At 46.6% G+C, this 24696-nt stretch overlaps 1 protein-coding gene across 1 annotated transcript in view; it reads right to left on the bottom strand.

The window, feature by feature from the left end:
- Window positions 1-863: 863 nt before the first annotated feature.
- Window positions 864-24696, bottom strand: part of LOC121992545 (flavonol synthase/flavanone 3-hydroxylase-like) — a 32366-nt gene continuing 8533 nt past the window's right edge. Inside the window, exons 2-3 of the mRNA XM_042547005.1 lie at window positions 1340-1667; window positions 864-1236 (exon numbers count right to left, since the gene is read on the bottom strand). Coding sequence (XP_042402939.1) covers window positions 1024-1236; window positions 1340-1667 — 541 coding nt within the window. The 3' untranslated portion in view covers window positions 864-1023. The remainder of the gene's footprint in view (window positions 1237-1339; window positions 1668-24696) is intronic.

Below are 24696 nucleotides of genomic sequence, written 5' to 3'. Positions count from 1 at the left end.
GATCGAGATGATCGTTCGGGTATAACACCTGGATCGAGTCTTGATGAGAAGGACGAGCTGTGGTGAGGGCCCCATCTTTCCTGTTTGGATCGCTAAAGAGCCGACCGGGAGTTGTATTACTGAAAGTACCAGGCCTAACTATGCGGACCGAGCTAAGAAAACCCTACCAATCGGGGCAGGTCAAGCATTACCCTCGGCTGCACCTTATATCTCAGATCTGGGACCCTGATCTATCTGTACCTGACAGAGAATTATGCGGCTGATGACGTCAGGCGATCTAACTCCTTCTTTCTCATCCTAACCGTTAGCTGTCACATCCCTTTGACTTTTGACTGTCACACCCCCTTAACTTCTGACTGCCACGCCCCCTTGACTTCTGACTGCCACGACTCCTTGACTTTTGACTGTTTGACCTTATCGAGCCCTACTTTCATACACCGTATCACTAGTATTATTGTATTTGTAATAGATGAATTATAATGTAAGATCAAAGTCCCAAGTACTAATATGATTTTGAGATAGATTTAAGTTCATGCTATAACTAGTATGTGTTATATTTTACAATGGGAAAAGGGTTAATTTCTGATTGGTGCATGCCTTCAAAGAAAAAATATCTCCTCCTATCTTCTAATAGTTTAACGGCCAGTTATAAATTGACTCCATGATTTATCTTTTTTCATATAATCTTAAAATGATTGTGAGGAACAATTATTTTTTGTGACCATATTATGTGTTATATTTTTACTATATGTCAGCAACTTTAAAATTAATTTATATTGAGAAAAAAAATGAATATAGATTCTATCATCCTTTAAAAATTTTCCTCATAAAATTCAAAAAAAATTGAAGGTCAAGAATTTACATAAACAATAACTAATTATTTCCATTATTATTGCATGCCATTCATTTTAAGGCTAAAGCCGAAGTCGACACAAACACTTCCAGAATATTTATTGCCATAGATAATATTCTTAATTATGCAATCGCCATTGGCATTGCCATTCCATAGTTTAAGTAAATAGTCTACTGCGGGAGCTTGTTGATCTTGCAATAAGCGTAGTCTTTAAACATCTTCGCTTTGTACTTGGGAGGGTTGTCTTCGTTGACGACTTGTTGCAGAGGACCAATCACTGAGTCTCCGGGAGGAGAGCAAAACACCGGCCATGACATTCTCACCTTATCTTTGTTCACTGTACTTCTGTGCAACACGCTCTTATAAATCCCATTACTCAAAATCTACAAATGATCACGTACATTAGTGTGACTATTTCAGTTTCGCACTATATATAGCTACTGTCAGTACAAAAGCTTATGGTGCGAGTTTGTTTGTGCTAATTACCTCAATTTGGTCGCCGATGTGGACGATAATGGCATTAGGGACATAGTCGACGTTGATCCAGAGGTCGTCCTTGAGGATTTGCAAGCCGGGGACATCGTTGGGGACGAGTATTGTCATGGCAGACATGTCGGTGTGTGCCACCACTCCGAGAGCTACGTCGGGCCGAGGACACGGCGGATAGTAGTTGATCTTGAGATTAAGGTTTAGGGAGTCTCCTCCTACAGCCTCCTTGAGAGCTTGATCCTCCAGCTCTAACCCTTTCGACAATTCTGTTAGCATTCTATCGACCAGATTCACAACATATTTGGCATATTCCTCAGTTATTTTCCTGAAAAACAGATAAAAACACAAGTGATCTCTGATATTTAAGTTTTGTCAGGGTGTTTTGGATAGTAATCTTTTGAAGAATCTTATGGGGCTAGGCACTAAGTTCCTTGGCCTTCATTCACATGGGAAATGAACATGCAATTAAGTATTGTAAATATCTATAAATCACACTTTCTCAATTTCTTAAAATATAATTATATATATATATGTTTTTTTTTTCAACTTTTTATTAACCCCGTAGGTAAATTTTTAAAATTATCAAATTATATAGGATAATTTCAAAATTATCAAATCTCATACACATTTTCCATTTTACTCTGATCGACTGATTTTTTTATCAGTCGAATCGATTTTACTATATGTAAAAATGTTAAAATTTTAAGTAAATCAGTCGACTGATTTTTTTTAATTAGTCTACTTTAGTCAAAATCAATTTTAAATAAAATCGGTTGATGGACCAAATGACCTCGGATAACTATAAAACTACTTATTATATATTTATTTACCTCTCCTAATTATATCCATATACTCAAACATTAATTTGACTCAATATATTGAGAGTGGTAATTTTTTAAACATAAAAATATTTGAAAAATTCAATTCATATTAAAAAAATCATTACTCTCAATATATTGAGTTAAATTGACGTTTGAGGATATAAATATAATCAGGAGAACTAGTCGAACATTTAAGAACTAGTTTCATATCAATCTGAGGTCGTTTGGCCCATCAACCGATTTTGTCCAAAATCGACTGATGGATCAAACAACCTTGGATTGACATGAAACAAATTTCTATATGTTCGTCTATCTCTCTTGATTATATCCATGCTATCAAAATATCAATTTGACCCAATATATTGAGAGCAATGATTTTTTGAAAATGAATATGTTGAAAAATTTAATTCGTGTTTAAAAAATTTTGCTAATGGACCAAACGACCTCAGATTAACATAAAACTTATTCTTATTGATAGTTCTTGTAAAAACCTCAACTGCATTGATTCTAAATATAAAGAATTCACATATATGGAATAAGAAAAAAGATCTAGTTTTATCGAGAACATGACATAAGAAAAATAAGTACATAAACAAATATGACAAGTGATATGGGTTATGATAAGTGGACCCTTTGCAGGAGAAGGAAAGGGGATAACAAGGACAAGGAAGGCTGAAAAGGGCAAGATGAGGGGTTGCCTGGAAAAGGTTTGACCTGACAAGGGGGTCGCTACACGTATGGCAGACAAAGACCGATCGAACTTGATAAACTGCTCGAGCATATTGGTTCGGCAGGCAAAGGCTGGCCGGGTTCAGTAGACCAGCTGAACACAGAGACGTTTTAGTCTTATATGATACTTAACATACGGCTGATTGAAAGAAGGGCTATCGGGTAATATTGTCTCTATAAACCCAACGGGTTGATCTTGGTCGGTAAGGTAGGGTCGGTCGCGCTCAAGGGACCGGCCGAGCATATGAGTTTGGTAAGCAAAGACCGCTCGAGCACGGGTACTCGATCGGGCATACATAACCAATCGAGCATAGAGAATCGGCCGAGCGTAGAAGTTCTTAACCTTGCTCACAATAGACAAAGATCAGACAAACGTAATAGAACGATCAAGCCTATAAGTTCAGCGGGCAATGGCTGGCCGGGTTACATAGATCGGCCGAATACAGAGGCATTTAGTCTCACAAGACCCTTAGCCTACAGTCGACTAAAGGAAGGACTATCGGGTAATAGTGTCTCTATAAGCCCGACTAGTTGATCTTGGTCAATGATGTAGGATCAGTTGCACTCAATAGACCAGCCGAGTATATGAGGTTGGTAGGCAACGACCGGTCGAGTGAAAGAGACCGATCGAAAGTAGAAGCACTTAGCATTAAGCTGTCCTGAAGGCCTATATACGCCTGACCGATTAGTCTCGGTCGATAAGGTAGGACCGACCGAGCTTAATCGACCGGTCGAGCGCAGAGGCATATAGTAGCATATGGTCGATCGAAGGAAGGGTTAAAGTGCAATGACGTCTTTATACACCCGATTGGTTAATCTCGGTCGACAAGGTGTGACCGTCCGAGCTCAATAGACCGGCCGAGTATGAGAAATAGATTGAACATTAAAGTCTTCAACCTAGACTAATACGGACAGAAGATATTCCCCATATATGCAGAATGAGCTTATGTAACTAACCAGGTATATGTAACAGGTGAACCATAACAATATATATAATCATATGACAACTTAATCAATTTGGCGGCGAATAACTTCTAGAAGTCTCTGCAGGTATGCTAAACGACAAAGAAAGTGCATTTGGGGTAAGAAAAAGTTTCCTTAAACTATTATTGCAGTCCTGGCTTACGTGATCTCTTAACAAACTTTAATAAACCGGGGTCCACCTCATGACTGTGGAAGTTAGATGAGGTGGAATAAAAAGGAGAATCCTCTCCACTGGCAAGGTACGCAAACATACGCATTGCATCCAAATCAAACCCTAATTTTTCATCTTCTTCGATACTGCTTCTTCTTCATCTCGCCGGAGACTAACTTGAGTGTCGGAGGGCCTAGCCAGGGATTCCCACCCCGGTCTTAGGTCACTAACGCTTTGTTGGTTAGTCTCATTGTGTGCAGGGAGACGAGGTCATCTACTGGATTGTTGAGTTTTGGCTGATCCACGGAGTCATCTCGCCGGAATTCCTTTTATGCGAGGTATTATTCATAGATCCACTTTGGTTTTCTTGGATCTATTGTTTTGTATTCAAGCATCGGTAAGATCCGCTATGGGTTTCTCGGACCTTTCCCCGTTCATCGACATTAGAGTTATTATTCGCCATCACTCGTCGTCGCCCAGTGTTTCATCCCGCAAGCTCTCAGACAGGATCAAATTTGGCGTCGTCTGTGGGAAATCTTATCTGAATCTGAGACTATGTGATGGAGGACACTGGAAAGTCTAATACTATTACTCTGACTCAAGAAGACTTGGAGTTGCTCATCAACTCCAGGGTTCAAAAAGTATTACAACAGCAACAGCAACAGCAGCAGCAGGCCAACACTGGAGGTACCTTACCGGTAGCAATAAATTCGGCGATCTCGACTACAGATCACCGTAAAAATAGAGGTATGGAAGAAGATGATATGGCTTATATAACCCCTGCTCCTGTTTCCCCTACTAGACATCCTCGGGCATTCTTTCGCACCCCTGTGGAGCAAGGAGGATGAAAGCCGGTGCTGTAAGAATCTTCGGATGAGGCACCAATGAAGGAAAAGCGCAGGGGAAAGATGGTAACCAGTGATAGTTCTCCTGAGAGGATTGTTACTCCATTCTCTTGGAGGGTTCTTGATGATCCATTACCAAAACGCTATCAGAATTTGAATGTCAGAGAATATTCTGGAACTATAGACCCAGAGGACCATCTTGCTAAATTTGAGAACGCCGCTCTGCTACAGCAATTTTTTGATGGAGTTAAATGTCGAATGTTCCTTACCACCCTTGGTGGAGCAGCCCAAAGATGGTTTAAACGATTACCAGAAGGCTCTATTCGGTGTTTTAAGGACTTCTGCAAAGTATTTCTGCATCATTTGTCTAGCAACCGAAGATATCATAAGACCCCATGGAGTCTTTTCCTTATCAAACAAGGGCATAAGGAAAGCATCAGAGCATATATTAACAGATTTAATCAGGTAGCTATTGATGTTCCTAATGCTACTACAGAGATCTTGGTGAGTGTTTTCTCTCAAGGCCTCAATGATAACAATTTTTTCAAGGACTTAGTGCGTAATCCCCCAACCAATTTTGATTTATTGATTGAGTGAGCTACTGAATTCATTAATGTCGAAGAAGCCCAAGTAGCTCACAAGAAGGAGAATGTAGTGCCGGTCTCAACCACAGCCCACAAGGGAGCTGTAGCTCCTGTTCATCCGCCAAGGGGGCCTCGCGGAGCTCCCCTACCACACCGTCAACCTGAGCGAAGACCGCAAGTATTCCTGCATGTGGAGATGCCACAAGAAGTTCCTCGGAGATGGTGCACCTATCATATGTCGGGTACTCACTATATTGAAGATTGCTTTGCCTTGAACCAGAGGACAAATAGCAATCGTTATCGCCGGCGATCTCCCAACCGACAACCCTACCAAAGGTAGAATAGTCTGCCTAAGCGGGAATATCAAGCGACTGAGACACAACAGGGAGCATTACAATTACCGGGCGGGCCATCCCGGATGTATAAACCAGCATAGCTCGAGATCGCGATCGCTCAATAGGAAGAAAACCGGAGCAATGCCGCCCGAGGAAATATTAACATGATAACAGACGGGCCTACTGATGGTGACTCTAATTGGGCGAGAAAGGCACACGCTCGGCGACTGCAGATCCATGCAGTTGGATGTAAAACAGAAAAGGCAGCGGGACGAGAGATCAGTTTTGGTCCTAAAGATCTGGAGGGAGTAGAAGTACCCCATGATGACGCCATGATAATAAAAGTTGTCATAGCTAATTATAATATTTCTCGCACTTTCATTGATATTGGTAGCTCTGTCAATATTATTTTCAAAAAAGCTATTGACCAGTTGTAGATAGAGCCGAGTGAGCTTCAACCCATGGTAACTCCTCTTTATGATTTTACGGACAATAAAGTTCAACCGCTCGGTCAGATAAAGCTAGCCATTTCTTTAGGGGAGGAGCCCCTAATGAGAACCAGGAGATTCTACTTCATGGTGGTGGATGTGCCTTCTGTATATAACATATACTGGGTCGACCGACCTTGAATGAGTTTCGGGCGGTCGTTTCTACTTTCTGCTAGAAGGTGACGTTCCCCGTTGACGACCAAGTGGGAGAAGTCCGTGGAGATTAATTACCCGCACGGAAATGCTATGTGGAAATCATCCGAACGAAAGCCAATGTCGCTCACAAAACTTAGAGGATAGAAGTTAATGCTATCCAGGAGAAGCCGCCCAGTTTGATATACGAAGAAAAGGAGGAAGTACAAATATAGGTCGGTCGACGAGAAGCTGTAACTTATGTGGCGGCCGACCTAGACCTTCCGCTTAAGACTGAGTTAATACAGTGTTTGAGCTAGAATAGCGATGTGTTCGCATGGACTCCCAAGGAGGTCACAGGTATTTCTCCTCTAGCAATGGAACATTCATTACATGTTTATCCTGATGCTAGACCTGCCAAGCAAAAGAAAAGAGACTTTGGGCCGACCAAAACCAGATCATCAAGGAAGAAGTGGATAAGCTACTGGAGGTGGGATATATTCGGGAGGTAAAATTTCCTAGCTGGTTAGCCAACGTCGTCCTGGTACCTAAACCAGGAAATAAGTGGAGAGTGTGTATTGATTTCTGGGACCTCAACAAAGCTTGCCCAAAGGATTATTATCCTCTGTCGTGCATTGACCAAGTGGTAGATTCTACTGCTGGATGCGAGTACATTTGTATGCTAGATGCCTACCAGGATTATCATCAAGTACCTCTTGCTAAGGATGATCAGGAAAATGTTAGTTTTATTACGGCTGAAGGTACCTATTGTTATAAAGTTATGCCTTTTGGACTAAAGAATGCAGGAGCAACCTATCAGAGGCTTATGAACAAAGTCTTTCGGAAACAGATAGGAAGAAATATGGAAGTATATGTGGATGACATCTTGATTAAATCTCTTCAGGCTATTGATTTGTGCAGAGACATAGAGGAAACATGCCGGACCTTAAGACAATATGGACTCAAGCTCAATCCTGACAAGTGCTTGTTTGGAGCCAGAAGTGGAAAATTCCTGGGCTATATGGTGACCGAGCGAGGGATAGAAGCAAATCCCAACAAAGTCCGAGCAATCCAGGATATGGAGCCCCGCGCAATATGAAAGAAGCTCAAAGATTAATCGGGCGAATCACTGTGTTATCCGCTTCATCTCTCGATCAGCCGATCAAAGTTTTCATTTCTTCAAGATACTTTGGAAGGCCAATAAATTTCAGTGGGATGAAGAATGTGACAACGAATTTCGAGAATTAAAAGATTACTTGCCAACCCTACCTGTGTTAGATAAGCCTGTAGTAGGAGAAACCTTATGAGTTTATCTTTCAGCAAATGAACATGCTGTAGGCTCAGTACTGGTGAGGCAGGAGGGTAAGGAACAACAACCTGTGTGTTTTTTAAGTCATCTATTGAAAGGAATTGAGTGTAGATATACTACACTCGAGAAATTAGCTTATGCTTTGGTCTTGACATCTAGAAGATTGCACCCTTACTTCTTATCACACGCAATCATAGTGTTAACTAATAGCACTCTCGGTCGAGTGCTCCTTAATCCAGAAGCATCAGGGCGATTGATCAAGTGGACGACCGAGCTTAGTGAATACGATATACAATATCAGCCTCGTTTGACAATTTAAGCACAAGCTCTGGTAGATTTTATAATAGAAGTGCAAGGTCCCGAAGAAGAAGGGACTTGGAAAATTTATGTAGATGGATCTTCTACCAGATAAGGTAGTGATATTGACATTCTTCTTATATCTCCTAGGGAGGATCAGGTTCAACTTTCTGTCCGGCTAAGTTATAGAGCCGCCAATAATGAAGCAGAATATGAAGCATTGATAGCTGGCTTACAAGCAGCTCAGCATGTGGGAGTTACTCCGGTATAGATTTATTCTGATTCTCAACTGGCAGCATAACAATTGTCAGGCAAATTCAAGATTTGCAGTGATCGACTTATGTTAAATGCAGAAGCTTTTGATAAATTGAAAGCTACATTCCAAGAGGTAAATATACAGAAAATCACCCGATCAGAGAATCAAGTGGCGGATGAACTAGCAAAGCGTGTGTTAGTGATAGTACCTTGGAACCTAGACCAACCAGTGGAGCAAACAGTATTGGTGTCTTGTATTGAGAGGCAAGCTAACACAGAAATACAGGGCGACTGGAGAGCGCCGATCATATCATTTTTGCAATAAGGTGTCTTACCAGCTGATGTCGAACAAGCTAGAGTCTTTAAGAAGAAAGCCACCCGATATACTTTGATATGGGATCAACTTTACAAAAGGGCTTTTTCTAGTCCCTTACTCAAATGCGTTGGACCAGAAGATATGCAATATATTTTACAAGAGGTTCATCAAGGTTCATGTGGTAGTCATATTGGGGGAAGATCTTTAGCACATAAGATATTATTGGCTGGGTATTTTTGGCCTGCTCTACAGGAAGATGCAGCTTAACTTGTAAGAACATGTATGTCTTGTCAAAAACATCAAAATATCTCACATCATCCCACTCAGTTGTTAAAGACTTTCATCGTTTCTTTCCCTTTTGATCAATGGGGTATGGATATTGATCCGGCGGTAAGAATTGGGGGCCCACCTTCTGAAGGGTCCCAACCTAAGGACGGATGGAGGGCTGGCCAAGCGGGTAATGGTCCGAGCGGAGCTAGAGATAACCCATCCATGGGCTTGGGTTTCCGACGCCAAGGCAGGAAGATCGAAGGGCCGAGCGGAAGTCCGCTCGGTTGGGACCGAAGGGCCGATTGGGTGATCCGTTCGGCCAGGATAGGGGTGAGGGTACAAAGGTGGCCGAGCGGCCTATGCGCTCGGCTCGGGTTATGGGATATCAGCAGAAGTATGTCTGATGATTAGGCCGTACACAATATCACACGATGGAGGATCTTGCCATCACATCATGGGAAGGTTGATACAGTAGCAGTATGGCCTCAAGGACGTCTTCCTGACAGATCCATATCTGGGCATGGCCCTTCTGACATACCCATACCTGGGCATGGTCAAAGGCAGGTGGTTGCTTTGACTGGCGCGCCCAGGCTTCTTCGAGAGGTCTATATAAGGCCTCCATTTCTTCACCGGAGGTATGAAAAAAAGTCTTCATCTTGAGGCCACCTATTCTTGATTCCTCGCCTGACTTGAGCGTCGGAGGACCGTCGCCGGGACACCCCTCCCGGCTCGGTTTTGCTGCAGGTTCGCCGGAGCGCTCGAGGATTCAGCAGGGAGCGCCACGTGCCCAGTGTCCGTTGACTCCTGGTTCGGACAGGATCAAATTGGCGCCGTCTGTGGGAACGCTCCTGCATCCGACTGGAAACAATGGACGAAGCTGGACGACAACACACGGTGGCGCTTTCGACGGAAGAACTCGAAGCTCTGGTCGAGATAAGGGCCGCCAAACTTGTGGAACAAAAACAGAAAGCAGCAGCCGAGCGGCCTGAGCAACAAGCAACATCTGCGTCAGGTGGCCGAGCGGAAGCACCTCCAGCCACCGTCGCATTCCATCGAGCCTTGTTTCGCACCCCTGAAGCCGTACCAGCTCGAAGAGATAGGGGATCTTCTTCAGACGAGATGCCAAGGCGGGATGACAGAAAAGGGAAAGCTCCCCGGGCGGACTCATCTCCCGAGCGGATCAATCGCCAATTCTCGGAGGCTATTCTACGAGACCCTCTACCCAAGCACTACGTGCCTCCGACGATCGGCGAGTACAACGGAACAACGGACCCGGATGATCATCTGGGTAAGTTTGATAACACAGCTACACTCCATCAATATACAGATGGAGTAAAGTGTCGCGTCTTCCTTACAACTCTCTCGGGATCGGCTCAACGGTGGTTTCGGAGGCTGCCGGACGGATCCATCACTAGCTTCAAGGACTTCCGAACGGCCTTCCTCCACCACTTCGCTAGCAGTCGGCGTTATCAGAAGACAAGTGTCAGCTTGTTTGCCATCAAGCAAGAGTCGAGAGAATCGCTTCGAGCTTACATCCAGCGATTCAACCAAGTGGCGATGGATATCCCAACGGCCACATCGGAGACGATGATGAATGCCTTCACTCAGGGCCTTGTGGATGGGGACTTCTTCCGGTCGCTCATCCGAAAGCCGCCCCGAGATTATGATCATATGCTACATCGGGCCAACGAATACATAAACGTGGAAGAAGCGCAAGCCGCCCGGAAAAAGGAAACTCCCACCGAGCGGGCACCTATTCATGCCGAGCGGAAACAGCACGCCGCTCAGCAGCCACCTAGAGGACCGAGGGCCGCACGCCAGGTCGCACGTACAAGAAGTGGCTGCCGCTCGGCCCAAGCCAAAGAAGAGGTGGACCCCTATGTTCTGCTCCTTCCACCAGACGGATACGCACAACATGAGGGATTGTCGAAGTCTTCCCTTCGTGGCCAATCCCGTTCCTAGGAAAGCCGAACGACGGTCTCCCCCCATCGACAGAAGGCAAAGGACCCATGAAGCCGACCGGACCCGCACCGAAAGGCGACATCAGCAGACGCCCGATCGGCACCGATCTCCAAGACAGGAGAATCGCCGAGCGTCCAGAGAGCGGGTGGGCCGACCGGAGGAGACTCCAACCGAGCCAGAAAGGCGGGCGTCCGGCAGCTGCAGATCCACGCATCGGCTGTAGCCAAGAGCGGGCAAGTGGACCGGAAATCACTTTCGGGCCCGGAGACTTAGAAGGAGTTGAAGTGCCCCACGACGACGCTCTGCTCATTAAAGCGGTAATAGTAAATTACACTATTCACCACATATTTGTTGACACAGGGAGCTCGGTCAACATCATATTCAAGAAGACATTCGATCAGCTGCAAATTGATCGAGCTGCTGCCCATGACGACCCGCTCTACGGGTTTATTGTCAAGTTTCACGGTCGGACAAATTCGGTGGCTACCTCCTTTGGGAGAAGAGCAGCTCGGGAGGACCGGGACAATAAACTTCATGGTGGTCGACTCTCCTTCGTCCTACAACGTCATTTTGGGACGACCGACGCTTAGCGAATTCCGAGCGATCGTCTCAACCTTCCACCAGAAGATGAAGTTCCCGTCGAAGACAAAGTGGGAGAAATGCGGGAGATCAATTAGCAGCTTGGCGATGCTATATCGAGATGGTCCGAGCATCTAACTCGCTCGGAAGGCACCTCGAATCGAGGTAAATGCCATCACAGAAACATCCCGCTTTAATTTATGATGAAAAGGAGGTTCAGATCCCGACCCGATCGGAGGCCATGACTTTTATCGCCTCGATCCGGAGGAGGAGCGAGGCGATCCAATGCCTCCAACGAAATCATGATGTCTTCGTCTGGTCGACACATGAGTTGCCGGAATTTCGTCGAGCCCTGGCGCATCATGAATTGCATGTCCGGGACTCGACCCGATGAAGCGGAGGAAAAGGGATTTCGGCGAGTAATGCCATCATCCGGCGGAAGTAGAAAAACTCGAGGCCACATACGCCAAGTTCCCGAGTGGTGGCTAACGTAGTATTAGTCTCAAGCCGGGCGGCAAGTGGAGAGTCTGCATCGACTTCGGGACTTAAACAAAGCATGCCCCAAGGACTTCTATCCTCTGCCATGGACTCTACGGTGGGCTGTGAATTAATTTGCATGCTTGACGCCTATCAAGGATATCATCATGTGAAGATCAAGATAGAAAACTACTAAGGGCACATATTGCTATAATGTGATGCCGTTCGGATTGAAGAATGCCGGGGCCACCTATCAACGCTTGATGAACAAGGTGTTCAAGGAGCAGATCGGGCGTAATCTGGAAGTCTATGTGGACGACATTCTTATCAAATCCGTCCGAGCGACCGATCTTGTCAAGGATATGGAAGAAACCTTCCGAACGCTGCGCAAATATGGAGTCAAGCTAAATCCCCAGAAGTGCCTGTTCGGAGCAAAAGGAGGGCGTTTCTTGGGGTACATAGTGACCGAGCAGGGAATCGAAGCAAATCCCAGCAAAGTGAAAGCTCTGCAGGACATGCCACCCCCAAGAAATACAAGAGAAGTGCAGAGGTTGACCGGTCGGATAACTGCTTTGTCCAGATTCATCTCCAAAACCGTCGACCGGAGCCTTCCATTCTTCAAGATCCTGCGCAAGGCTACTAAGTTCCAGTGGGATGAAGAATGTGACCAAGCGTTCGAAGAATTGAAGACATATCTTAATTCTCTGCCAGTGTTAGCCAAGCCGATCGGGGGTGAGTCACTTTATATTTATTTGTCATCGACTGAGCATGCTGTAGGCTCAGCACTTGTGAGGGCAAGCGGTGAAGAGCAGCCGGTGTATTTTCTAAGCCACATTTTAAAAGATGCTGAATCTCGTTACACCGGGCTCGAGAAGTTGGCCTTTGCTTTGGTTCTAGCTGCTCGGCGCCTTCGACCGTATTTCTTGGCGCACACCATCATTGTCCGGACAAACAGTCCACTCGGAAGAGTACTGTTGAATCCAGAAGCGTACGGAAGGCTCATCAAGTGGACGACAGAATTAAGTGAATTTGACATCCAATATCAACCCCGCTCGGCGATCAAAGCGCAATCCTTGGCTGATTTTGTGACTGAAGTGCAAAGGCCAGAGCAGGAAGCAATGTGGAGAATATATGTAGATGGGTCCTCCACTCGGCTCGGAAGTGGGATTGGAATAGTGCTGCTCTCACCTCAAGAGGAGAAGATGCACATATCCGTCCAACTGGATTACAAAGCAACCAACAACGAAGCAGAGTATGAGGCCCTCATAGCCGGATTGCAGGCAGCCCGGCATGTGGGTGCCGGTCGGGTGACTCTCTATTCGGATTCGCAGTTGGCCGCTCAACAACTTTCTGGCACCTTTGAAATTAACAGTGTTCGGCTTAAACTCTACGTTGAGGCCTTTGAAAAACTCAAAGCCACTTTCCGAGAGGTTCTTATACAGAAGATCCCCCGAACGGAGAACCAGGCAGCAGACGAGTTAGCCAAACTCGCGAGTTCAATAACACCAGTTGTCATTCAGCAACCAATTGAAAAAGTACTGCTGGTGGCGCATGTTGATCAGATGCAAGGCCTCACGTTTCCCAGCGACTGGAGGACACCTATTATAGAATTTATCCGTTCGGGCACCACACCCTCCGATGAATATGCAGCCCGGCTCCTTAGAAGAAGAGCCGGTCGGTTTACACTCATCGGAGATCAGCTTCAAGAAAGCTTTCTCGCGCTTCTTTGAAATGTGTAAGCTCGAGGACTCAGCACATCCTCCGGAAGTACATCAAGGATCATCGGGGTCATCCGGGCGCTCATTGGCGAAGATCATCTTGGCGGATACTTTGGCCAACTTTACAAAGCGAGGCCGCTTAAGTATCTACACCGCTTTCATGCCGAATATCACAACTTCTCCCACCAATGAAGAAATGAAGGCGTCAAGCGTTTCATGCCCGTTCGACCAATGGGAATGGATATTGTCGGTCCATTTCCGATGGCGGTCGGGCAGAGGAAATTTTACTAGTGGCGGTAGACTACTTCTCCAAGTGGGTGGAGGCCGCGCAGATCACTGAACAAATGGTTAAAAATTCATCGGCAACACATCATTTGTCGGTTCGGCATCCCTCGCCGACTAGTGTCAGACAACGGGTGTTCACAGGGAAGATGTTAGAAGATTGGTGCAAGAGCTACGGCGTTGAGCAACATTTCACCGTGGCCTATCCTCGAGCAACGGTCGGTGAAGTGGCCAATAGGAAATTCTCCGTATTCGGGCACTCGGCTCGATCATTGGGAGGAAGTTGGCGGACGAAGTGGGCGTCTTGTGGGCCATCGAAGCGACGAAGAAGGGGGAGTCACACTGCTCCATTTGGTATATGGCGGTGAGGCTCATTCCGGTCGAAGTCGGCGTTGAGTCAGCCCGGATCCAGAGCTACGATGATGACAACGCCGAAAGGAGAAACATGGAGCTGGATTTGGTAGAAGAGGAGAGGGCAAAGGCATCCGTTCGGATGATGGCGTACCGTCAACGAATGAAGCAAAACTATAACCGGCGCGTCATTCCCCGATCATTCCAGGTCGGCGACCTTGTCCGGAAGAAAGTCAAGCCGGTCGGCGACGTCGGCAAGCTTGAAGCTCCGTGGGCAGGTCCCTTCAAAATCATCGAGAAGCTCCGCTCGGGTGCGTATTATTTGGAAGATGAGGAAGGTCGCCAGCTAGATAGGCCGTGGAGCGCGAACCACCTCCAGCCTTACCGGGCAGGGTGAAAGGTGTGCCTATGTAAATCATCTTGTGTACTTTTTTCGACTGAATACTTGAAATGCAGAAACGAAAAATCAAAAGAACAAATAAGGCACCGCCAACAAAATAACGAAGGCCCCGAGCCGCTCGGCCGGAGGTAAATGGGTCAAGCCAAGCGCTCGAAAATTGAAGGCCCCGTACCATTCGGACGGAGGTATATTATCCAAGCCAAAATGCTCAACGAAGCAGACCCCGAGTCGTTCGGCCAGGAGTACGTTCTCCCAGCTAGGTAGCAAAAAGATGAAAACACATGGAGCATTCTCCGCTGAACGGCGTATGCATATAGATTCTTAAGCAAATGACCCGTGCCGGTCGGATGGGCGTAAAATTTGTTCGAGCACGGGAAAAGTTATGAAGGCCAAGGTCGCTTGACCTGGTAAGGAGTTAGCCTTGGAGGGCGTCTAGCCCAGACGTTAAACCGTAGAGCCGCGCCGACCGGCTATAAAAACCGAGCACCGTCGTTAAAGATCGAGAGCTGCGCCGATCGGCTATAAACATCTGCGCTGACGAGCACCGTCGTTAAAGATCGAGAGCCGCGCCGATCGGCTATAAACATCCGCGCCGACGAGCACCGTCGTTAAAGATCTAGAGCCGCGCCGACCGGCTATAAAAACCGAGCGGAAAACCGACGAGTACCGTCGTTAAAGATCGAGAGCCGCCCCGATCGGCTATAAACATCCGCGCCGACGAGCACCGTCGTTAAAGATCGAGAGCCGCGCCGATCGGCTATAAACATCCGCGCCGACGAGCACCGTCGTTAAAGATCGAGAGCCGCGCCGACCGGCTATAAAAACCGAGCGGAAAACCGACGAGCACCGTCGTTAAAGATCGAGAGCCGCGCCGATCGGCTATAAACATCCGCGCCGACGAGCACCGTCGTTAAAGATCGAGAGCCGCGCCGATCGGCTATAAACACCCGCGCCGACGAGCACCGTTGTTAAAAATCAAGTCGGTCCGGCGACTATAAATACCCCGAGCGGACGAACGAATATCAGAGTAAGAAACCGCGGAAACTACAAATATTAAAACATTCAGGCCCGATTGGGGGTTGGTCCTTCGATACTCGGCGTTTGTTAACTTCACGCATGCAAGATACGTGCAGAGCGAGTAGGCCTCCCCGCTCGGACTTTATGCAATGGGCCAAGCCGATCGGACGCGTGACGGTGAACGCTTAAGAGCATGACTGACTCTAAGCATACACGTTAAGCAAACAGAAGAATATTATGGATAATGAGTAAGAAGACAAAAGCAGATGGGCATCATTTCATTAAAGGAAAAATTAGGCCGAACGACACGTACAAAAATTTTGCATCCGCCGAGCGGATGAAATACAGAAAACACTTAACTCGCCTCACTCAGGGTCTTCAAAATTAAAGAAGGCGTCCGGGATATCATCGATCATGGCCACCAGGTCGGAGGCGGGAATATGCATTCCCTCAGCAAGGTGGCCACCCCTCTTCAAGTACGCCATGGCGACCTTGACCGCTTCGGCGAAAGTAGAGGAGACACTGCCACCGAGTTTTACGCCGAACCTCTCCGAATGGAGGTATTCCTGGCGCGCTGCTGCTAAGCGACTCGGCTCTCCCTCTTTATATTTTTTGAGCACTGCCCGGGAGGCGATTAAGGAATCTTGGAGGGCCTTCAAGTCCATCGCAACCTTTGTGCGTTCTGCCGAACGGTCCTCTCGATCGGCGTTCAGCTGGGCCTCCAGATCCTTGGATCGCTGATCTAGCGCACGGACATCTACTTTCATCTTGTCCAGATCGGCTACTGCTCGCTTCTTCCGGGCAGTAGCGCGTTTGGCATCCGCTTCGCGCTTCTTGACTTGGCCCTCTAGCTAAGCCACCTCCATAGCCAGGTCGGCAGCCTTCTTTTGTTCGGCCTCAAAGGCTTGTTTTTCTCGCTCAGCCGACGGACCCCCCAACACTTGAAGTTTTTCAAGGAGCTCCTCCAGCTCGGCTAGCCGATGGCTAGTGGCGATTTGCTCAGCCCAACGCTGTGAGGGGAATAATAACATCATAAGTCAAACGGTAGCATGGTACAGGAAGAAAAATGAACGTACCTGAGTGGCCTGCTGCATGTTGTTATCGCCGAGCTGCTTGGGAGTCATGAGGGCCACTTGAATCTGCGCGTCCTCAAAAAGCTTGGCGAGCGGACCCGTCAAGGTTATTTCGTGAATGGGGCTCGATGGCCGATCGGCGGACAGTAAATATTCCTCCGATGGGAATCGGAGGGTGGTCTTGAGGGTCGGATGGCCGGCGCTTCTTCAGTCGCGGCCGCCTGATGCGAGGACTCCCCTATGGTGGAAGTTTCGCCCAACCGACGTGGCGGCGACGAGTCCGGGGAGGAGAGCCGGTGGGCTGCGCAGGAGGCGATGTCACAGGAGTCCCGATCTGTGATGGCGTGCGATCGGGCGAAGTTACGCCGACCTGGGGGACGCCCAGCTCGGCGGGGGCCGAGGAAACAGGATCCGCCTCAACCTCCGTTGAAGCGGATGGGGCAGCTTCTGTTTCCAGGGCGGACTGTGTCCCCCCCTCTCCTACATCCGCCGGGCGGCTAGGGATAAGACCCCGCTCGGCGAGTTCCTTTTTTGTGGTGGCCTCAATCTCCACGGCCTTCAACTTCAGATGATCAGTAGCCTTGGAGCGCCACATGACTTCAGCTGCAGTAAACGAAATTAAAATCAATTAGGCAAAAAAGACTAAGAGAGTAAAGAATCCTTACTCATGCGGAAGGGGAGATTTGCCCGAACGGGAGACAATCCGAAAATATACAACACCCCCTTGAGCAGCAACTGGTCGATCTTGTATCGCTGACCGGACAACCAGTTCGCCGCATGAAGATAGGCTGGATTGCTTCTGAACTTGCCGAGCTCCGGCTGAGTCGGCACAGCGGTCTGCCATTTGGTTCGGAATGCTGGCCGCTCGGGAAGTCGGATATAGAAGAAAAACTCCTTCCAGTGTTTGTTGGAGGTCGGCATATTATCAAAAAATTTAAAGCCTATTCTACTTTGGAAAATAAAAGTGCCCGGCTCGGATTGTTTGGGGTAGAAGAAGAAGTGGAATATTTTGGGGTCAAGGGGGATACTGTGCAGCTTGAAGAGGACGACCACCCCGCTCAGCTGCCTAAAGGAATTCGGCACAAGTTGGCCGAGCGGGATGCGAAAATAATTACAAACCTCTAAAATAAAGGGATGGGTAGGAAATCTAAGGCCGCCCTGGAATTGGTCTAGAAAGAAACAAGTGGTGTCGATCGGCGGGTCATGTGGCCGGTCAGTCGGGTCGGCTATAACTATTTCATGGTTATCGGGAATCCCATACGTCTTAACCAGGCGCCGAGCACCCTCCTCATAAAATCGGCTCTCCATGGTCAGGTACCAAGGGCCCTGAACGCCAACAGCGGGTTCGGAGGAGCTTGCCATCTCGGAGAGGCGAAAGAATAGCAAGAAATCGAAGGGAAACGAAAGGGGGCGAAATGAGCAGAGAAGACCTAGTAAGTGAAGGAAGAAGACTCACTGGGAAGGAAACGGGTGGAAAGAGTCACCGAGGAGATGATCGCCGCCTAAAAACAGACACTAGATCGTCGGAGGTCGCAGCAGAGGAAGAAGCAGAAGGCAAAGCGCGAGCAAGTGACCGGCCAAAAAAGGGGACGGAGGCTTTATACGGCCGAGGCCGGTCAGCCTCCGCCGTCCGATCTAGGTCACGAGAAACGAGGACGCCATCGGGCCGTCCATTTCAAACGAGGGCGTCCCATCGTAAGTGACGCCGCCGCCACACAATGGTCGACACGTGGCACCCTATCATCGAGCGCAATTAATGCGCCCATACCGCGCACGCTTCGCCTTAATGGAAAAGATTGCACGATTTCCGAGAAGATTTAGACAAGCAAACACCCATGTTGAGTGACAAAACAACCAAAACGAAGAGCCGAGCGGCTGAATTTAGCAGAAGGGCCGAACGACCCCATGGATATTATAAGCTACAGAAAGACGGCGACCGCCCGCTCGGACACATATGGTCCAGTCAGTCGGACTCACTTCCTCCTTCGACTAGACTTGAAGGGAAGGCAAGTGATCCGACGGTAAGAATTGGGGGCCCACCTTCTGAAGGGTCCCAACCTAAGGACGGATGGAGGGCTGGCCAAGCGGGTAATGGTCCGAGCGGAGCTAGAGATAACCCATCCATGGGCTTGGGTTTCCGACGCCAAGGCAGGAAGATCGAAGGGCCGAGCGGAAGTCCGCTCGGCTGGGACCGAAGGGCCGATCGGGTGGTCTGTTCGGCCAGGATAGGGGCGAGGGTACAAAGGTGGCCGAGCGGCCTATGCGCTCGGCTCGGGTTATGGGATGTCAGCAGAAGTATGTCTGATGATTAGGCCGTACACAATATCACACGATGGAGGATCTTGCCGTCACATCATGGGAAGGTTGATACAGTAGCAGTATGGCCTCAAGGACGTCTTCCTGACAGATCCATATCTGGGCATGACCCTTCTGACATACCCATACCTGGGCATGGTCAAAGGCAGGTGGTTGCTTTGACTGGCGCGCCCAGGCTTCTTCGAGAGGTCTATATAAGGCCTCCATTTCTTCACCGGAGGTATGAAATAAAAAAAAGAAAAAAGTCTTCATCTTGAGGCCACCTATTCTTGATTCCTCGCCTGACTTGAGCGTCGGAGGACCGTCGCCGGGACACCCCTCCCGGCTTGGTTTTGCTGCAGGTTCGCCGGAGCGCTCGAGGATTCAGCAGGGAGCGCCACGTGCCCAGTGTCCGTTGACTCCTGGTTCGGACAGGATCAGATATAGTAGGCACATTCCCCCTAGCCATGGCTCAAAGAAGGTTCCTATTGGTAGCTGTAGATTACATCTCTAAGTGGGTGGAAGCTGAACCGTTAGCAAGAATTACTGAGAATGCAGTCATCAAATTCTTGTGGCAACACATTATTTGCAGATTCAGTATTCCCCATAAGTTAGTCTCTGATAATGGAAGACAATTTCAGGGATAGAGAATTAGAGAATGGTGTGCTGGATATGACATTACATAGGCATTCACCTCTGTAGTATATCCACAGAGTAACGGACAAGCAGAAGTGACCAATAGAGAAATCATCAGAGGACTTAAGACTAAGATATATCATGTTGGTGGTAGTTGGGTAGATGAGTTACCCAGTGTGCTATGGGCTTACAGTACCACCCCTCGAGAAGCTACAGGGATAACTCCATTTCAACTAGTATACGGGGGAGAAGCAGTAGTCCCCATTGAGGTTGGGGTAGAATTTGATCGGAGACGGCTTTATGATGAAGATAATGATGGTCGAAATCTAATGGAACTCGATCTTATTGAAAAAGCTCGGGACAAGGCAGCAACTCATCTTACATCTTATCGACAACGAATGAGACAGAACTATAACAAAAGAGTTATCCCCCGATTCTTTCAAGTAGGGGATTTAATGTGAAAGTGTGTTAAACATGTGAGAGATGTTACTAAATTAGCACCCCAATGGGGAGGACCATACAAAGTTATACAGAGACTTGCTTCTGGCTCTTATTATCTCCAAGACTCAGAAGGGAGAAATCTTGAGAGACCTTGGAGTGCGAACCACTTACAACCATACAGAGCCTAACAAGTACGCATATAATTTGTCCATATATTCCATTTAATTTTTGGATATAATGAAAAGATGCAGGCATGTACTCTTTACATTACTTTGATAAAGTGAACCAAACAATTCTTCTTTCAAGCGTGCTTCCTCCGCTTATTGCTATATGAGCGTGTTTCCTCCGCTCGGCAATAGTCGATCGGAGACCTTAAGGAGTGACTAGGCTGGCTTCCTTAAGGGAAACCGGAGACTCTAAACCTCTGACCGTTGAGTGTGTTCTCTCCACTCAAGTTTAGTCGAGCGCGCCTCCTCCGCTCACTGTTGTTCGAGCGTGCTTCCTCCACTCGTCAATAGTCGATCGGGGACCTTTAGGAGTGACCGGGCTGGTTTCCTTGAGGGGAACCGGGGACTCTAAACCTCTGACCGTTGAGCGTGTTTCCTCCTCTCAAGTCTAGTCGAGCGTGTCTCCTCCGCTCACTGTTATTCGAGCGTGCTTCCTCCACTCGCCGATAGTTGATCGGGGACCTTAAGGAGTGATCGGGCTGGCTTCCTTGAGGGGAACTGGAGACTCTAAACCTCTGACCGTTGAGCGTGTTTCCTCCGCTCAAGTTTATTCGAGCGTGCTTCCTCTGCTCATTGCTATTCGAGCATGCTTCCTCTGCTCGCCGACAGTCGATCGGGGACATTAAGGAATGATCGACCTAACTTCCTTAAGGAGAACTGGGGACTTTCAACCCTCAAAGTTCGAGCAGGCTTCCTCCACTCGGCGCTAATTAATCAGGAAATTTTAAGGAAAATCTAGCAACGTTTCTTGGAGGATGGGCGAAAACCCTAAGCCTAGAGCTGGCCTTCTTATATCAATGCAAATTCACTCGGGATTACATGCCTGACCGAAATATGATAATTTACGGACCTTCTTATATTAATGTAAATTCACTCGGGATTACATGCCCGACCGAAATATGATAATTTGCGAGCCTTCTTACATCAATGCAAATTTGCTCGGGATCACATGCCCGACTGAGATATACCAATACTTTGGCCTTTTTACATCAATGCAAATTTGCTCGGGATCACATACTCGACCGAGATATACCAATACTCTGGCCTTCTTACATCAATGCAAATTCGCTCAGGAGTAAGTGCCCGATTGAGATGTATCAATACTTGCGCTTCCTCACATCATGCTAAATTCGCTCGGGAGAACATACCCAACCAGAATATATCAATCTATCGGATTTCAAGCATTATCTTATATTCGTTCGGGAAGTATATGCTCGACCTGAATATGATAATGTTATTGCCTTCTCATATTAATGTAAACTCATTCGTGAGGATATTCCCGATCGAAATGGGGTGATATCCTAGCCTTTTCCACACCGATTCAGATTCACTCGGAAGTACATTCCCGATTGAAATACGATAATACTCCGACCTTCTCATGTCAATTTATATCCACTCGGGATTACATACTCGACCGAGATATATCAATATTATAGTCTGCCCATATCAATTTAAATTCACTCGAGAATATGTGTCCGACTGAAATATGATAATATTTTGGTCTTTTCATATTAATTCAGATTGGATCAGGAGTATAGTCTCGACCAGAATATATTAATACGTTAAATTCCAAGTATTATCTTATATTCACTCGAAAGTATATGCCTGATCGAAATATATCAATTTTCTAGCCTTCGTATATTAATGCAAATTCATTCGGGAGTATATTCCTGATTGAAAAATGTCAAGGCGATGCCTTTCTCTTACATTCGCTCGAGAGTACATTTACAATTAAAATAGCCCCAAGTTCTAGAGTAAAACGAGGGTAGTTTCGAAGACAAGCTGGTATGCCATAACTCTCAATTAGTCATTCATAATTTAGAAACATGCTACATGCATCCAACTACTTCACGAATTCTCCTTTTCATGATTTAATTAACATATATTCATTCTGAAAATTCATTTACAAGGATGCTTGGAGTAGTAAGTAAGCTTTACAAATATGGTCTCAAAGGAATTCAACACAAATAGTTTTACCTGTCCACCAAAGTTCTACTTAAAACTACTGACAAGGTCCTTAGGTAGCTCCTTGTTAAGTCACTGATGGTCTATGAATCGGGGAGGAGGTTCTTGAGGTAAGAACCCTCCTTCTCGCAATTGTGTCAAAACCCCATCAATTGAGTGAGTTAAGGTCCCCACCATGCGATTGGCGAACTCATTTGTAAATTCAGGAGAGGCCAGGTACTCTTGACGACGATTTTCCCATCTTTCCTTTTCACCCGCCTTATATGTCTGTAATTCTAACTCAAGACGTTCCGCTTTCTCTTGGAAATTGACCTTTTCAGTTTTGAGACGCTCTGACTCCTTAGTGAGGAAGTCTATTTCAAAATCTTGAGCTTTCAATCTCTCTTGTAACTATAATAACTCAAAATTCTAGGAGGCCAACTCTTGAGCTGAATCTGGAGATCTAGCGACGTAAGTTTGAAATTGTTATAGGATAGAAGATCTAAGAATAGCATCTAAAATAGCCTTATTCTTCTGGGCTACTTCAACACTCAACTGAGAGGATAGGCTCTGTATTTGCAATTCTAGAGTCTTTTTCTCTTCTTTTTTAACCCCTAATATTTGGCGATGATGTTGCAAATCCTTCTCCAAAAGGTCATCAGATTGGCTTGAGAACTTACCTTCTCTTGGAGTTGGGTGACCTCATTGCCCGGAGCAGGGGAGGCAGCCTTTAGGGCTCTTAATTGATTCTTCAACTCTCTATTCTCCCTCTCTAGATCAGTAGCCAAGTTGCCCATGTAGAAGCTTGAAGACAAAAACTAGAGGAATATAATAACATAATTAGTATATGCAAACATAAACTAGAAAAACATATCTAAAATACTTACAGCGGAGGCTTGTTGATTGTAGGCATCAGCCTGATCAAAAATGTTTTTGCCTCTTAGAGAATTCTGGCCTTGTACCTAAGAATCGGCCATGGAGTCCTTTAGCTGAAGGATGCCAATAGAAGAAGGAATAACATTGTTCCTCAGCAATGAAGGAAGACCTTGGGCCAATTTGAAAAGCACTCAAGGAGGGACCGGAGCTAAAGGTCCTGTGGAAGAAGAAGGCAGTGGCCTTGGAAGGGGAGGAGAAGGTAATATACTGGGACGAGAGGGAGAAGGACCAATGTTAGAAGTAAGAGGAGGTCTTGGTGCAATAGTGGGAATGGTGGGAGGTAAAACAGAAGACGTTGAATCAACAGTTGGTCTAATAACAACAACATCTTGGGAGACAGAACTGGAGGACCTTTTACAAGGGGTCCTTCTAGCTCTCACTACAGGAGGAGAAGGAGAGGAAATCTGGGAAGGCAAAGGAGATAGCGGCGCACCCGAAGTTACCCCAGAAGCAGGAACAACTGGAAAAATGGGCAAAATCAATAAACCTGGTTGCATCATGTTAAGAGCAATGTTGGGACGGATGCGAGTATAAGACATAAATTCCTTACCCCTCTCACGAGACATCTTAGCGGTAGCGATGGGAATTTTCTCCAATTCATAGATAACGATCAGGGTCACGCTATTCTTTGGAACAAATGTACTCTCTCGACGAGCAGTGAAGGGGCTCTCTTCCTCGGAAGATTCAGGCGCCTCATCAGGTACCTCTTGAGAGGGAAGCAAGCCGAGAGACGAAGGGGTCGGGTTGAGACGACGATTCTCTAATAACTTTTCCCCTAGCCTAGTCAAAATTGGTTTTGTTAATCCTGTGTTCTTATACATTAGTGCTGGGAAAATAGCGCCAACTGAAAAGGATAAAAACCATAAGATTCTAGTCAAAACAAGTTAAGGATAGCAAATAATATAGCAGGGAGTAGGTCATTCACCAAAAGGAGCCTCCAATTCGGCGTCTGTAGGGCTTATCTCGAAGATAAAAAGTAAGCCTTCAACAATTAATGCAGGCAAGTAAAATTTAGCCCCTTTCAATTTCGACATGGACGCATGAAAGGTCAAGTCGGTAGTATCATCTTGGGGATTTGGAAGAACTGGAAGAGTTCATTGCCAAGTGATAGGGTATGGAGGAGGAGAAGGCAGACGCAAAAAGAAGAACTTTTGTCTCCATTCTGCTTGTGCTGGGATTTTGTTGAATAAGATAGTCTTGGAACGACTCTGAAACTTAAAAAGGCTATCTTCTACTTGACGAAAAATAAAAAATTGGTGGAACAAGCGAGAAGAAGAGGGAAAGTCAAGTAATTGAGAAACATCGATAAAACCAGACAATATAGAAAAAGATTGAGGGATAAGCTGATTCAAGGACACGCTGAAATATTGACTTACAGTGACAAAGAAAGGATGGAGAGGAAGCTGAAAATCGGAAATCACTTGTTCCCAAAAGACAGTAATGCTCCCTGGAGGAGGGAGATGAGGGTGGTCCTCCGGAGTAGGAAGGATTAAATAGGAA

Source organism: Zingiber officinale, chromosome 6B, assembly GCF_018446385.1.
Source record: "Zingiber officinale cultivar Zhangliang chromosome 6B, Zo_v1.1, whole genome shotgun sequence".
Taxonomy (NCBI): domain Eukaryota; kingdom Viridiplantae; phylum Streptophyta; class Magnoliopsida; order Zingiberales; family Zingiberaceae; genus Zingiber; species Zingiber officinale.
This window is presented reverse-complemented; position numbering and strand designations above follow the sequence as displayed.